Consider the following 15161-nt stretch of genomic DNA (forward strand, 5'->3'; position numbering starts at 1 on the left):
CGTTGGCTGCCTGCCGGACAGGCGTGTTTGGCTCCCGTCTGTCCGGCCAACTACCAAAGGTACGGGGAAGGGGGGTGGGGGTGTCGTGGGGGTCGGCCAGGGGGGTCGTGGGTCGGCTGGGGGGGCGGTCGGAGGTTCTTGGGGGGGGCGGTCGTTGGAGGGAGGGGGGTTTGCGTCGAGGGCAGGAGGGCCTGGGATCCCTCCTGCCCGTAATGTAGTGCGGGGTGGGGGTAGGGGGTCGCCGTGGCCAGGAGGGTTTGGGCTCCCTCCTGGCCCGATATTGTCGGGGAGTTGGGGAATCGGCCGGGCAAGAGGGCTTGGGCTCCCTCTTGCTCCGATCGTGGATGTGGGTGCGGGTGGGAGCGCGTGCGAGCGGTCGTTCGGGGTGGGGGTGCGAGCGGTCCTGCTGGGGGGGGTGAATCAGGCGTCGGGCGGGGTGGGAACTATGTAAAAAAAATTTTGTATACCGCGCTCACGCGTATAACGCGCGAGGGGTATGCGCGGTAGGTAAAAACGCGTATAACGCGCGCGTTATATGCGTGAAAATACGGTAATAGCAATGAGTATAACATAAAACAGAGGGGGCAAATGAAGAAGCCATAGCCACAGAGATATTTGGTTACTATGAGACTATGGGTAACCAATTGGCATGTCTGAAGCCCTAAAAAAATATGACAATTGACTTTAAGGCAAACAATACATTGACCTAAGGGAGAAGTTGCATCTATGTTCAGCAGTTTAAACAGCCATACCACCATTACATCTACACTTACAGCACATTATCAACCCCAAAACAGCCTAAGCCCCAAATGCCCAAAACCAGGCCTTTTAGGCGAAGGAGGAGCCAGTCCATCGCCTAAAATCTGGATTTTGTAACTGGTGTCTGTCAAAAACACCTGTTACAGAATCCACCCCCCCCCCCCCGTAATGACCGCAGCAGGAGAGATGGCTCATCTCCCCTGCTGCGATCGCGATGGCGATTGGCCCGCCTCTGAACGGCGGTGATCCGCAGCAGGAGAGATGCCCAATCTCTCCTGCCGCGGTTTGTGTCAGTTCGGATAGAGGGGTGATCTCGATCGCTGCAGGAGAGATGCTTTCTCCTTCCACGATTCCCCCCACCAAATGATACAGGCAGGAGGGAGTCCATTCCCTCTTGCCCCGGCAACCCCCCACCCCCTAATCTGATTCAGGCAGGAGGGATCCCAGGCCCTCCTGCCCATGACACCCCCCACAACCGCCCCTGAACCCCTGATGGCCCCCCCAACCTGCAACACCCCTCCGACACCCACTTACCTAAAATCAGTTGGATGGATGGATTAGGGCCTGATTGGGCAAGGCGCCTAAGGCTCCGCTCACAGGAGGGGCCTTAGGCACCTGGGCCAACCGGAATGGGCCCAGTTGCCTTAGGCCTCTCCTATGGGTGGGCCTTAGGCACATGGGCTGGGTTGGCCCCATGTGCCTAAGGCCCTGCCTACAGGAGGGGGCCTAAGGCAACTGGGCCAACTCCTGTGGGCAGGGCCTTAGGTACCTGGCCCAATCAGGCCCTAAGGCCCACTATTTGGCGGATGGTGGGCCTGCCAGGCGGATGAGCTTGGGACCCAACCGTCCAGTCAGCTGATTTTAGGTAAGGGAGGTGACGGGGTGGGGGGTGTCTTGGGGTCACAGGTTGGGGGGGCAATAAGGGGTTCAGGGGGACCAATCAGGGACTCGGGGGCAGTCGTGGGGGTGTGTGCATTGTGGGCAGGAGGTCCTGGGCTCCCTCCTGCCTGTATTGAATCAGGGGTGGGGGCAGGAGGGTCACCGGGGCAGGAGAGGTTGCACTCTCTCCTGCCCATATCATATTGGGAGAATGGGGGAGTCGCAGGGGCAGGAGGGGTTGGGCTCCTTCCTGCCCATATCAGATTGGGGGGATGGGGGGTTACAGGAGCAGGAAGGGTTGGGCTCCCTCCTGCCTGTATCGAATCGGGGGGGGGGTGAGGGTCTCATCTCGGCAGGAGAGATTGGCTATCTCTCCTGCCGCAATAGCGATGCCCCCCAACCGCGGCACTTTGGGGGGAGGATCGTGGCAGGGGAGATGAACCATCTCTCCTGTCGTGATCGTTGTTGTGGGGATGGGCAGGTTGCCAGAGCCGCTGAGCTGATCCCGGCAGCCGTAATCAGCTCAGCAACCCCTTTTCGGCACTTATACCTGTTTTGACTTGGTCTAAGTCAAAATGTATAAGTGCCGACTAGGCAACCTGTTAAAACTTTGGGTTATACCTGCTGTACGACTAAGTCTAGGCCAACCTACCTTCCTCCCACCTCCCGCCCTTTCCACTCCTCTCAAAAATGCCTCTTTTCGCTTTGATTATCTGTACTTGGATGATCTGGATTTTTGATTGTCCAAGAACGGATTTAGGCCACTTTTTAGACTTTTTTTTTTTTTTTTTTTTCAATTATGAGCCCCTTAAGATTTAGTTTCCCAGATGATCAGACACTTACAAGGATATTTCAAAAAGAAAGTGCCTCCTCCTGCCAAGACTTTAGGTCTTAGTTGGAAGAAGGTTTTGCGACGACTTTGAGTTTGTCTTGATACATCTGAAAACACTGATACAGTATAACTATTAAACAACGTTGTTTTCTTTGGGAAGTATGCCTTCATAATCTTCCTTTTTTGTTCCTTAGAGGACATTGTAACTAATAAAGTGGATCTTTTTGAAATAATGTCTTGCAGGGAGTCCTTTTTAAAGAAAGATCTATAAGGTGTGTCTATCCGAACTCTTCCTGTTGTATTCAACATGTCTGAAAATATGAACTAGGGTAAAAGTACCTCAATTTGCAGAAAGGGGGTTCATATCCTTCAAGCTCTAATACTTTCTTTACTGAAGACCATAATCTTCTCAGTGGTCCTAGGAAAAGGTGACTAGGGGGCTCATTTTCAAAATAGAAAAACCTCCCCAAAATGGCATAAACTAGTGTTGGGATGTTTTGTTTGCTTTAATGTCCAACTTGGGGGAGGAGATGGGACTTAATATATTGCTTTTTCTATGTGATTTACACAATCAAAGTGGTTTACATGGGGAAATGAAGTGTTAAGTGACTTGCCTGGAGTCACAAGGATCTGCAATGGGAATTGAATTCAGAACTTCAAGGGGGCTGAGGTAGCTGTTCTAACTACTAGGCCACTCCTCCACGCCATTGTTATGCCATTCTTGAAATGTTTTAGATGGTTTTCTATGCTGTTTGCAGTGCATCTAAATCTCAAGGGGTGAGTTGGGGGTGTGGGTGGGACCAGGGCAGACTTATGATTTGGACTTTTTCCTGCAATAATGGAACATTGCAGAAAACGTCCAGGGCAAAGTTTTTATGTTTGAGGCTAGACCAGTTTCAATAACAAATAGGTAGCAAAAACGACCATATGATCACCAGAGGCATGAAGGCATGGCCATCCCTCACTCCTTCAGTGGTCTCTGACTCTCTCCCACCACCCAAAGATGTGAATGAAACAGTATATACCAACCTATATGACAGGTTCAGATGTTATGGCCAGAGCAGCAAGCAGGTCTTTGGAGCAGACTAGTAGTTGGTATAGTGGACTATAGAGATAAAGACCCAGGTCCATATGCTACTCTGACTAGTACCCTTATGGTGGAAAGTGTGAGTCCTCCAAAACCTACCTAAAACCTACTGTACCAACATATCAATGACACCTTCAGTCATAAGAGTACAGTAGGTTTTGGAGGGCTCACCATACAATGTTAGGGGGTTATGGTGAGATATGTACGTGAGACCTTTTATGTGAACTTCACTGCATAAAGTTCAGTGCCCCACTGCTTTGCTGAGATGTCTGTGTGGTCAGCCTGCTAAGAATGCTGGTCCCTCCTATGCTCCAAGGTTGGTGTTTGTATGTTTTCTTTTGAATTGGTTGTTTTTGGGGGTTTTTTCAAATATGGTTCAAAAAGATAGATACACTGAGGACAAATACATCTAGGAGATGGCCATTTTTGAAAACAAACAAAAAATAAAAAAAGATGTTTTTCTGGTTTGAAAATTGCCATTTTCTTTATTGGATTTTTGGACATTTTCCCTAAACTATCCAAAATCAAATTTGATGTCATATTGAAAATGTCCCTGCACATATTGTAGGGGGGTGGGGGATGTTTCAGCTTCCATACCCAGCAGTGCCTCAGAAACAGAGAATGGCGTTAGAGTATCACTTTCCAGTTGAACCCACCATATATGTGAGGCCTCAAAGTAGAATTCCTGAGAGCTTTCATCTCTGCAGCTCTGATGGTGTTGCAAATTGAGAAATCCTATATACCCTGAGCTTTTAGGACAAGAAAGACTCTGAAGTCTACTTTTTGGGCTTTTACGCTTCCATATGAAGTTTCAAAACATCCTTCACTTAACCCTCTGTTGCCTCAAGTGCAAACATAGCAGGTTAGTTAGCAAGCCCCATTAGGGCACTAATCCTTGTTATTTACTCCTTAATGCAGGTTAAATAGCTCAAACACTGATGTTACCCTAACACAGCATTAGTCAGCTTACCCAATGATATACCATAGATACAAAATATGAAAATACATGTAAAGCAGCACATTACTATGGAAATATTATAATGTAGAATTGTAGATTGTGTTGAACACCAATTCCCTGATATTCAAAACTATTTAACTGGCCAGGAATGTTACTCTAATCAGTAGTCAGTTGATCCAAAATGATAGGAAGATGCTCATTAACAATTAGCATGTGTAGTTTTTTTAAATTCCTGTACCAAATTTGTGTGCTGTTTTTCACTTGCATGTATAAAAAACATGACCCTCCTAATTTTGCCAGGATTTTTTCTTTGTCTACTGCAGGGACTTTTTGAGAAATCCATCCTCAGCAGCAGCTCTGGAGCAGCCAGTTTCCAAAGTGGACTTTCAGAAAGCACTAATCTTCCAATTGGAGAGTATCAACCAGACTCTGGTGAAAGTGCATGTGATGAAAGTCTTTATGATATTAATTTCCCAAAAGGTAATCATTTATTGAAAATAAACATTTGAAAGTTAAAGTATATCTTCTGTTTTGAGATAATTACTTCTGTTTATTTTCCCTATTTATTTCCACCATTCTTTGACTCCATAATGTGTTTTTCTGTATTGGTTCTCTTACCTTTCCTTCATTCCATGATGCACTTCAGTATATTACTTATTTCAGAGCTCATAGTTGTTTTGGTTTTGTTTTTAGTTTCAATAGCAGTATGATGGCAATTAAATAACCCCCCTTTTACAAAACTGTGAAAGTGGTTTATAGTACCACCTTTACTACATCTCACATTTCCGTAGCCTCACGATATTAGTTCTATATGATATCCAAAGATATGCCACCATTCTCACACATTTTTTCATTCACATCTGTATCACATCCTCATTTTTTTCTTTTTTTTTCTCTCGTTTTGATTTCATCTTTATACCTTATATACATTGCTACTTTCATTTTATTTTGATTCAGGAGTTTGTTTTTATTTCTATTCTTCAGGACCCTTGCCAGCCGAAACACGGCCCGTGTCGGGTCACAGTAGTATTTTATATGTTTGGTGTGGATCCATTTTACTATTGTTAGACGATATTTTGAAGAAATAAAGGAAAGTCAAGAACACTGTATTTCTCCACAGTCTATTTTCTTTTGAGAAGTGATGACCAGAATTGCACACAGTACTCAAGGTGCAGTTGCATCATGGAATGATAGAGTATTATGATATTCCTGTATTATTTATTTTCTTTATTTCTTTGAAGACAAGCAGTATATAATAGATTTAAATGTGGGATGGCACCATCTGATGGAGCCCTTGCAGGAATGCTCTCCAGCTTGTTTACTTCAATTTTTAGAATATTGCACCATGCAAGTGCATGTGTGTTCCTTCTTGTTGATGTCACATAGGACCTGCCAATTGCCGTTTTTCAGCAAAGAAGTCAATATACTTTTCTGTGCTCTCCTCAGTTCACATCATACTTTGGTTTCCTTTGTGGTTTTCTGCCTTCCAGTTTGCAAGTCTTGTCATTTGTCACATGGGGGCAGTTCATACCTTTTCTTATTTTCCCTAGTTGGAGTTTTCAGAAATGTTTTAAGTTTTCTTTCTTTTCCACAACCTGTTTTGGTTGTATTTAGACCTAGGGCACCCAGTCAGGTAACTTTTAAAAATCAAGTTATTTGATTTTATTATGGCGGTTCTCCTGATGTCCCAGAAGAAAGTTCCCAATGGCTTTAAGAAGTGTTCCAGGTATAACAGGACCATATCCATCACAGATGCATATAACTGGTGCCTGGGACCCGATCATGATGCCTCTTTTTGTAATTTGTGTTCACAGATAACTAAAAGAGAGATCAAGAGTCAAGAAAAACAACACAAACTTATTTTTGACACAAGAAGGTTCAACCATTTGACATTACCATTGGAAGCACTAGTCTACATGGCTTTGGGAGCTGTATTGGACTCTAGGGATGCATTGGCATTGAGAGTGCATTAATCATCTTTGATGTTGACAGAGGCCATTGAACTTGGTAATTTTCCAAACACGTTCTGAGGAAAAGGAAGGATTTGTCCTCATCCTCATCAGTACCAAGAGACAAAAGTGCTGGATGTTAGACAGAGGCCAAGGTACACTGACATCGGTCCCCTTCTAAGAATGCTTCTAAGAGCATTGAGGCACCAAGATTGTCAGTGCCCTCAAAGCACTCTGATAAGAGCGCCTCTCATTCTCCTTGGCATCGGAAGGATGTGACAGCTTCCATGGAGCTGAGATGTAGCTTCTGTTATGCCCCAAAGGTCTCAGGGGTGTCTGGCACTCTGACTGTATTGTTGTCAATGGCAGTTTTCAAGAGCAGCTCATGAGGAAGTTCAGTCATTGTACTGAGTGTTTCTATGTCCAGCATGATGCTATGTCTTCAAGTCATCAGTGCCGAGACTCAAGGTAGTGCAGCTGATATTTGAAACCTATTCACTGCCTGCAGGTGATGCATGAACACTGAGGCTTCATAGGATATCAGGGTAGGTGTAGACTGTGTCTATGTTGATCTCAAGCCCATTGGGAGAGGAAGCTTTCAAGTGTACAGATTCCTGATGCTTTAATGCCACAGACCAGGTTAGTTGCTTGAGGCAGGCAGGAACTTAAATGCCTCCTACAGAGTACTTTTATAAGTCAGAGTCAGAATGTATAGGTATCTCATTGTAGAAGTCCACCTATCTCCCTTCAGATCCCTCCCAACCAGACGAGAAACCAGAGGAACTTTCATTCAGTGATTTCATCAGAGAGATGACTAAATCTGTCCCATTTCCCTTGGAGATTTGAGGTTGAATCCAGGGCATAAACTCTGGACATCCTCCACTTAGGTGAATCCTTTAAGGTAGATGTGATAGTATAGAAACATAGAAGATGACAGCAGAAAAGGGCCACAGCCCAACAAGTCTGTCCACTCTAATGACCCACCCCCTAATTTCTTCCTTGAAGTGATCCCACATGCTTATCCCATATTCTCTTGAAATCCAGCACACTGCTGGCCTCAATTACCTGCAGTGGAAGACTATTCCAATGATCAACCACCCTTTCAGAATCCTGTGGCAAGTATAGATAAAGGAGACCTTCACTTTCTATGCAGCAGGTAAACAAGTAGGCTGTCTTAGTACAAAAGGCTATGAGGTTCAAAAAGCTCTAGCTTTCTTACCATTACATAGTGATTGAATCCGCTCTCAAAAGAGCTAAGAGTATAAAGACTCACTCATCCATGTCCTCAGAGAAGAAGGAGAGGACCTTGGAATCCTTGGTGAAAAAATTTTATCAAAAAAATTATACTTACAACCTGCATAGCTTCTTATCATCTCTTACAGTTCAAATTTATTTAATATACCATATATAAGCTATGTAGAAATCAATTGTAATTGTGTCAAAGAAAAGGGGGAGAGGGAAACAGAGGTTACAGTGGGAATAATTAGCTAATTGTAACAAAGATTACTAATTAATTTAATTTAACATATGGTACACTTCAAAATGAGGGGAGGGATGGTGAAAAGAGTAACAGGATAGTGAGGGAGTTATTTAAAAAAGGCAATTTGATTCATAAGCTAAGCAGAATGCTATTCTAGACAGCAGAGGAAACTACTGAAAAAGAGAAGGTTCTGGTGGCGTGTGAGCAGATTTGGAGATAAGTAGGTACAATCAAGAGATGATTGTTGTGAAGATTATAGAGAGTGTACTGGTTCATAGGGGATAAGATGTTTGAAGAGAAACAGGAGTTGACTGTAGTGAAGAATTTGGAAGGTTTGAATAAAACAAATATTGAATTTATAGCTAGTGATCTACACAGAGCACATGAATGACACAATCAAATTTTCATGCCCCATATATTAGTTTGATGGTGGTTTCTTGGATAAGTTGCAAGCAGCGTTGTTGATATTAGGATAGACCATGGAGGAGAGAGTTGCAGTAGTCCAGACAAGAAATTACAAGAGAGTGAAGACAAAATGAGGATTTGTCAAAGGGTAAGGGTAATGGATTTGATATACTGCCTTTCTGTGGACAAAATTGTCTTAGAAGAAAGGACTTCTTAATTATCTTTAAATGTTAATTGATTATCAAAGATAATACCAATATTGACTTCATCCTTAAAAAATATGTGTGTCTCAGAAATAGAAGGACCAGTGGTTAAGGCAAAAGCACCAACTATGGGAAAGAGCACAGCAACAGGTTTTGCTGAGTACTGTGTGCAGGGGAGTTTGCTGACATCCTTCCCAGGGCAAGGTCCATCAACTAACGGCCAAAGGGAAGTAGTGTGGAAAATACATAGTCCATGTGACTTATGATATTTTCCCAATGAAGACTGGTGTCTGCAGACTTGCAGGGTTTCAGGCCTCAAACCTCAAGCCAGAAGTACGGGATAAACTGGTGGAAGGATATACCATGTCAAGGAGAGAAATGCAAGAAGCTTCTATTCTCTTCAAGCAACACTTGGACATGCCTGACCTTCTCAAGGCCCACTCCTGACCTAATCTCCTCTTCCAGGAGCTATTTTAGCAGGAGGCAATGAAGATCAATATATATTCTCAGAGGCATAGGTGTCCTTTGCCTCCATGCTTCTCCCAAACAAGTCAGGTGTCTTGTTCTTATCTAAAACAGCAGAAATTCAAAAATCCCAACCATTTGGTCAAAACCTTGGATAAACTTTTGACTGACTCCAGCACAGCATAATCTCAATCTTGGTAACCATCTCAGATGTTCTTTCCAGTAGGAGGAAGGCTGAATTTTTTTCCAAGCAAGGTGTCCCCTTATAACCTAAGACCAGTGGGTTCTGAAAATTGTCCAGGTAGGTTACTTTCTGCATTTGGAACAAATTCTTTCAAATTGATCACCAAGGGTCTCAAAGTTAAGCTCTCAACATCAGGAATTGCTTACCAAAGAACTCTTCCCTCTTACTGACCAATGTGGTTCAATATATTCCCCCAGGGAAAGAGGAAAGGGATTTTATTCCAATTTTTTCTGGTCACAAAAAAAATGGAATAATTTTTTTCTATCTTAGATTTAAGGGCTTTGAACAAATATCTAGTCAAACAAAAGTTCAGATTGGTTTCCTTAGGCACCCTCATACCCATGCTATAGAAGGAAGATTTGTTATGCTCTCTGAACTTCAAGGAAACTCTTACCCATACACAAATACATTCAGATTACAGGAAATACCTGAGATTTATAGAAGCACCAATAATTTTTACAAAGTGCTAGCATTCATTGCAGTATCTCTGTGCAGGGGTACACATATTTCCCTCTTGCATGATTGACTGGTAAACAATACATCAGGAGAAGGTGCAAAAGAATCAATGTGCATGTCCATTTGGGTACTGGAGCTACTAAGGTTCATCAAAACTACCCAAAATCATAGTTAAAGCCTGTCACAAAAACTGGAATAGGAGCTTTGCTAGATACAATTAGCCAATATTCAAAGTATAGTACCACGAGCCTGATGTGAGAGGTCGCAGCAGCCATTTTGTGAGGCCAGCCACTAGGGCTGTGCTTTTTTCCCCTGTGGCCCTATGGACCACCAGGGATTAGAAAATAGGCCAGGAGGGGGGCCTACCTATGAGTGCTGTTGGGGTGGCAATGTTGTGGGGGAGGTTAAACTTGGTGTGGGCTGGGGGACTATGTGGAGCAGGAGAGGTATCAAAGCAGTTGAAAAAGATTTCTAGTTATTTGGATGTCAGCCTAATATTCAGCCTGTACTACGTAACTGTATTATGAGATCATGGCTCAATATTGGCTGGGCCCACATAAGCTCAGGCAGCCTGCCAGTCCTGGCACTGAATACTAGGGGCGGTGACAGTCAGTGTGTAAACAAAAATGCCGACTGCCATCAACTGACTATTGGGGAGAATGCAGGCATAAGCATTTCTTCTCTGATAGTAGATTCTAGCTCTCTTATCAGTAGTTTCAGAAGTGTATCAGAGTCAGCATGAATCAGCACATTAGATGTTGAGAAATATTATTAGCTTTCAGAAGAGTTTCCACTAGAAAGTCCTATAGTCTTAAATGGAAGAGGTTTACCTTGTATAAGGGGAAGGACCAAGACCTATTTTTCTGTCCTACACCAAAAGTCCTTGAATACCTTCTACACTTGTCAGAGTGTCCCAAGATCAACTCTCTTAGGGTTCATTTTAGTGCAGTTGACACTTACCATCACCAAGTTGAAAGTAAACCCTTCTCTATTCAACCTTTAACTGTTTGGTTTATGTGGAGCTTAATTCTGTTGAAACCTTCCATCAAGCCTTATACAGTGTCTTGGAATCTTTATATAATTTTAACAAAGCTGATTTTGAGCCACTAGACATTTGTCACCTGAAAAATCTGACCTGAAAGGTCCTTATTTTGGTGGTGGTACATTCAGCCTGTGTGGTCAGTGAGCTCCAGACCCTAGTAGCTGATCCATTTTTAGATAATAGAGTGGTCCTGCACAGGTATCCTAAAGTCCTTCCTAAGGTGATGTCAGAATTTCTTCTTAACTGGAAAAAAAGACCCATTCTCAATTCTTAGAACTGTCTTGAACCTACTTAACCTTCTTAACCAGTCAGTTGTTTAAAAATATTTTTTTCAAACCTTCATGGCTAGAAGGGTGAAAGTGCACTGCACACTTTGGGCTACCTTGGTCTTCTATTTAGAGTAGACTAAAGCCAATTGAAAGTCCACCCAAACAGCAAGGGGCTGCCACTGGCAAATTAATTAACTGGCTAGCAGGCTGCATTTTCTTCACTTATTCCCAGGCAGAACTATTTCTGGATATATCACAGTTCATAATATAAGAGCTATGGTTGTAGAAGTGGCCTACTTGGGACCAGGTTCCATAGAAAAATAAAACATAGCAAAATGAAGGCAGGTGAAGACCATATGGCCTATCTAGTCTGCCCATTCATGCCATCTACTATCCTTTCTTCTCTTTTAGAGATCCTATGTACTTATATCAAGATTTCTTGAATTCAGATATAGTTTCCATCTCTCCCACCTCCACTGGAAGGCCATTCCATGAATTCACCACCCTTTCCAGAGGAACTATTTCCTCAGGTTATTTCTGAGTCTGTCCCCTTTCACCATCCAATGTCCCCTCATTCCAGAGCTTCCAAGAGGCTCACCTCCTATGCATTTATGCCATTTAGGTATTTAAGGGCTCCTTTTATCAAGGCGCACTATGGGGGTTAGCGCGTCAGACATTTCATCACGTGCTAACCCCCAAGGCAGCCTAAAGTCCTAACGCCTTATCAATGGAGGCGTTAGGTACTAGCACGGCAGGTGGTTTAACATGCAGTATTCTGTACCTTAAACCGCTACCGCCCCTTTGTAAAAGGACCCCTAAATGTTTCAATCATGTATCTCATCTCCCACCTTTCTTCCAAAATATACATATTAAGACCTTTAAGTCTGTCCCCATACTCTTTATGACGAAGACCATTGACCATTTTAGTAGCTGGTCTGACTGCATCCTATGTTTATCTTTGTGAAGAATATTCTATACAATATTCTAAATGAGATCTCACCAGAGGCATAATCCCATCTTTTTTTCCTACTGGCCATTCCTCTCCCTATGCACCCAAACATCCTTTTAGATTTTGCTGCCAACTTTTCACCTGTTTGGCCATCTTAAATCATTGCATACAATCACATCCAAGTCATACTCTTCTTTCATACTCATACTATTCATTTTTAAACTATAACATTCCCTGGGGTGGATTTTTTTTTCATTCCAAATGCATAACTCTGTATTTTATTTAGCATTAAATCTTAGATAACAAATTTTAGACCATTCTTCATGCTTCATTAGGTTCTTCCTCATGTTATTCACAATATCAGGAGTGTCTATCCCATTAGATTGGATTGGATTTAATAATTTAATATACCGCATTGTAATTGACTTTAAAGGAAGTTTACAATAAAAATAGTAACAGTAAGTAATAAAAACAACAATAAAACTAAACATAACATCAGAGATTTATAATAAAGTTAAAACAGCAATAAGTAAATTAATAAAAAACTAATAATAATAACTAGTGGTGATGACATGACAAAAACAGCTCAGGCAAAAGTATTTTTAATTAATGAGGTTTCAAAATTTTATAAAGATTAAAATAACTGGTAGCTCCAGTTATTTCACCAAGCAATGAATGCTACAAAGAAAGACCCATATAACTGACTGTGATTCTCCTTATGGAGGCTAGTTTAATCGTTTGCAATGAAGGTAGATCTAGAAATTGGAATGACGAGTGAGGTGATTAAATTTGCAGAAGACACTAAATTGTTCAAAGTTGTTAAAATGCATGCGGATTGTGAAAAATTGCAGGCGGACCTTAGGAAATCAGAAGACTGGGCATCCAAATGGCAGATGAAATTTAATATTGACAAATGCAAAGTGATGCACATTGGGAAGAATACCCTGAATCACAGTTACCGGATGCTAGGGTTCACCTTGGAGGTTAGCACCCAAGAAAAGGATCTGGGTATCATTGTAGACAATACGATGAAACCTTCTGCTCAATGTGCAGCGGCAGCCAAAAAAGCAAACAGGATGCTGGGAATTATTAAAAAGGGATGGTTAACAAGACTAAGAATGTCGTAATGCCCCTGTATCACTCCATGGTCTCCTTATCTCAAGAAAGATATAGTGGCGCTATAAAAGGTTCTTTTTTCCAATTATTTATTCATTTTTCCATCTTTCATCAAGTATACAATTTTACATCAAATGAATCATACACATCACTATAAAAGGTTCAAAGAGGAGCGACCAAGATGGTAAAGGGGATGGAACTCCTCTCGTATGAGGAAAGACTAAAATGGTTAGGGCTCTTCAGCTTGGAAAAGAGACAGCTGAGGGGAGATGGAAGATATGATTGAAGTCTACAAAATCCTGAGTGGAGTAGAACGGGTACAAGTGGATCAATTTTTCACTACGTCAAAAATTACAAAGACTAGGGAAAATACTTTTACAATCAATAGGAGGAATATTTTTTTTTTTCACTCAGAAAATAGTTAAGCTTTTGAACATGTTGCCAGAGGATGTGATAAGAGCGAATAGTGTAGCTGGTTTTAAGAAAGGTTTGGACAAGTTCCTGGAAGAAAAGTCCATAGTCCATAGTTACTGAGAAAGACATGGATGAAGCCGCTGCTTGCCCTGCATTGGTAGCATGGAATATTGCTACACCTTGGTTTTGGCCAGGTACTAGTGACCTGGATTGGCCATGATGAGAACAGACTACTGGGCTTGATGGACCATTGGTCTTACCCAGTAAGGCTATTCTTATATTGCGAAGAATGTAGAGTTCACTAATGATTTTGTCTGACTAATAATACTTAAAGATATTTAGGTGCTTCCATAAAACTTAACATAGAATTTTGAAGCTGATTCTACAGGAAACCAGTGCAAATTCATCAGATTTGATGACATGTGATCTACCGGTAGTCTTTTATTGCCAAGTATTACATGAGTCGCTGTATTCTGAATCAATTGAAGTCTCTTCTGACAATTTTGGGTGAGTCCTTGGTACAAAGAATTGCAGTAATCAAGTTTGCTTGTGACAAATGCATGCATTAGTTTCACCAGATTAACCTGAGAAGAAGTTTCAAATGCCGAATTTGTCTCTGTTGAAAGTAACAGGACTTGATGACATGATTAGTTTTCTTATCAAATTTCAGTAGATTATTATCATAGCAAAATCCCAAAGCAATAATGTTCTCTTTAAGATGAATTGCTTGACCCTGCTTCACAAGCAGGAGTCTGTTCTTATGAGACAGACATATTGCAGCAGATTTGTCAACATTTAAAATTAAACCATGATCTGTTAAGATCCGACATTATCTGAGACTGAACATCCGTCATGAAAACAATTATCTGTATGTCATCAGCAAAAAGATGAAAAGTGAACCTTGTGGCAAGGAAGACTCAATAGGGGTTGGGAAACTAACTGGGAACACTAAAACAGCAGGTTTAACCCACACATTTGTAGTCGCAGCCCAGCTCTACACTGTGCCCAAGAAGGAATTAGTGCCTGAAATCACAGCACAATTCAGGACTAGTTCTGCAGGTACCTGTTTGTCCCTTCCCAGGTCTTCCAATAAGCCTTTTAAAGCGCAGTTAAAACTTCCCAAAGAAGGAGCAAGGAAAAGGTTAAATCCCAAAGTACAGATTAGAACGAGACCTGTTTCAGTCCCATGTACAGTTGTGCAGAGCCCTCAGCCAATCAGAGGTAGCCACACAGCTGGGGCTGATAGCAATCTCACAGCTGGGGGGAGAGGGAGAAAAGCAGGGAGCTTTTCTCACAACAGGAGGGCAAGAACTGGAGGAGAAGTAGGAGCAGAAAACCAGACCAGTGGCAAAACCCCGAAGTAGCAGAGGTAAAGTAGCTCCAGGAGGACTGCAGAATCTAGCTACAAGTAAACCACAGGTATTCTCGATAGGTGATGAGATGCTATGGGAGCAAGAGTCCCGGGGTACAGAGCCTGTTGATTATATGGAAGTGCAGGAGAGTGGGGGATGGTCTACAAGCAGAGATACAGAAACAAAACGGTTTTGAAATGGACCCTGTTTGAAAAGGGTTTTGAGGTTCTGCTCTGCTCTAATAAAGAGAAGAAATAAAATGTTGTGTAAAGCTTGTAGAAAACAACAAACAGACTGCAGAC

The 15161-nt window shown here is 42.3% G+C and overlaps 1 protein-coding gene across 5 annotated transcripts in view; it reads left to right on the plus strand.

Annotated features, from left to right (window-relative positions):
- Positions 1-15161, plus strand: part of NEK10 (NIMA related kinase 10) — a 514569-nt gene that overhangs the window by 381178 nt on the left and 118230 nt on the right. For all 5 annotated transcript variants that reach the window (XM_033930152.1, XM_033930153.1, XM_033930155.1 and 2 more), the window contains exon 27: positions 4839-4995. In XM_033930152.1, the coding sequence (XP_033786043.1) occupies positions 4839-4995 (157 nt within the window). The remainder of the gene's footprint in view (positions 1-4838; positions 4996-15161) is intronic.

Source organism: Geotrypetes seraphini, chromosome 2, assembly GCF_902459505.1.
Source record: "Geotrypetes seraphini chromosome 2, aGeoSer1.1, whole genome shotgun sequence".
In the NCBI taxonomy this organism is placed as follows: domain Eukaryota; kingdom Metazoa; phylum Chordata; class Amphibia; order Gymnophiona; family Dermophiidae; genus Geotrypetes; species Geotrypetes seraphini.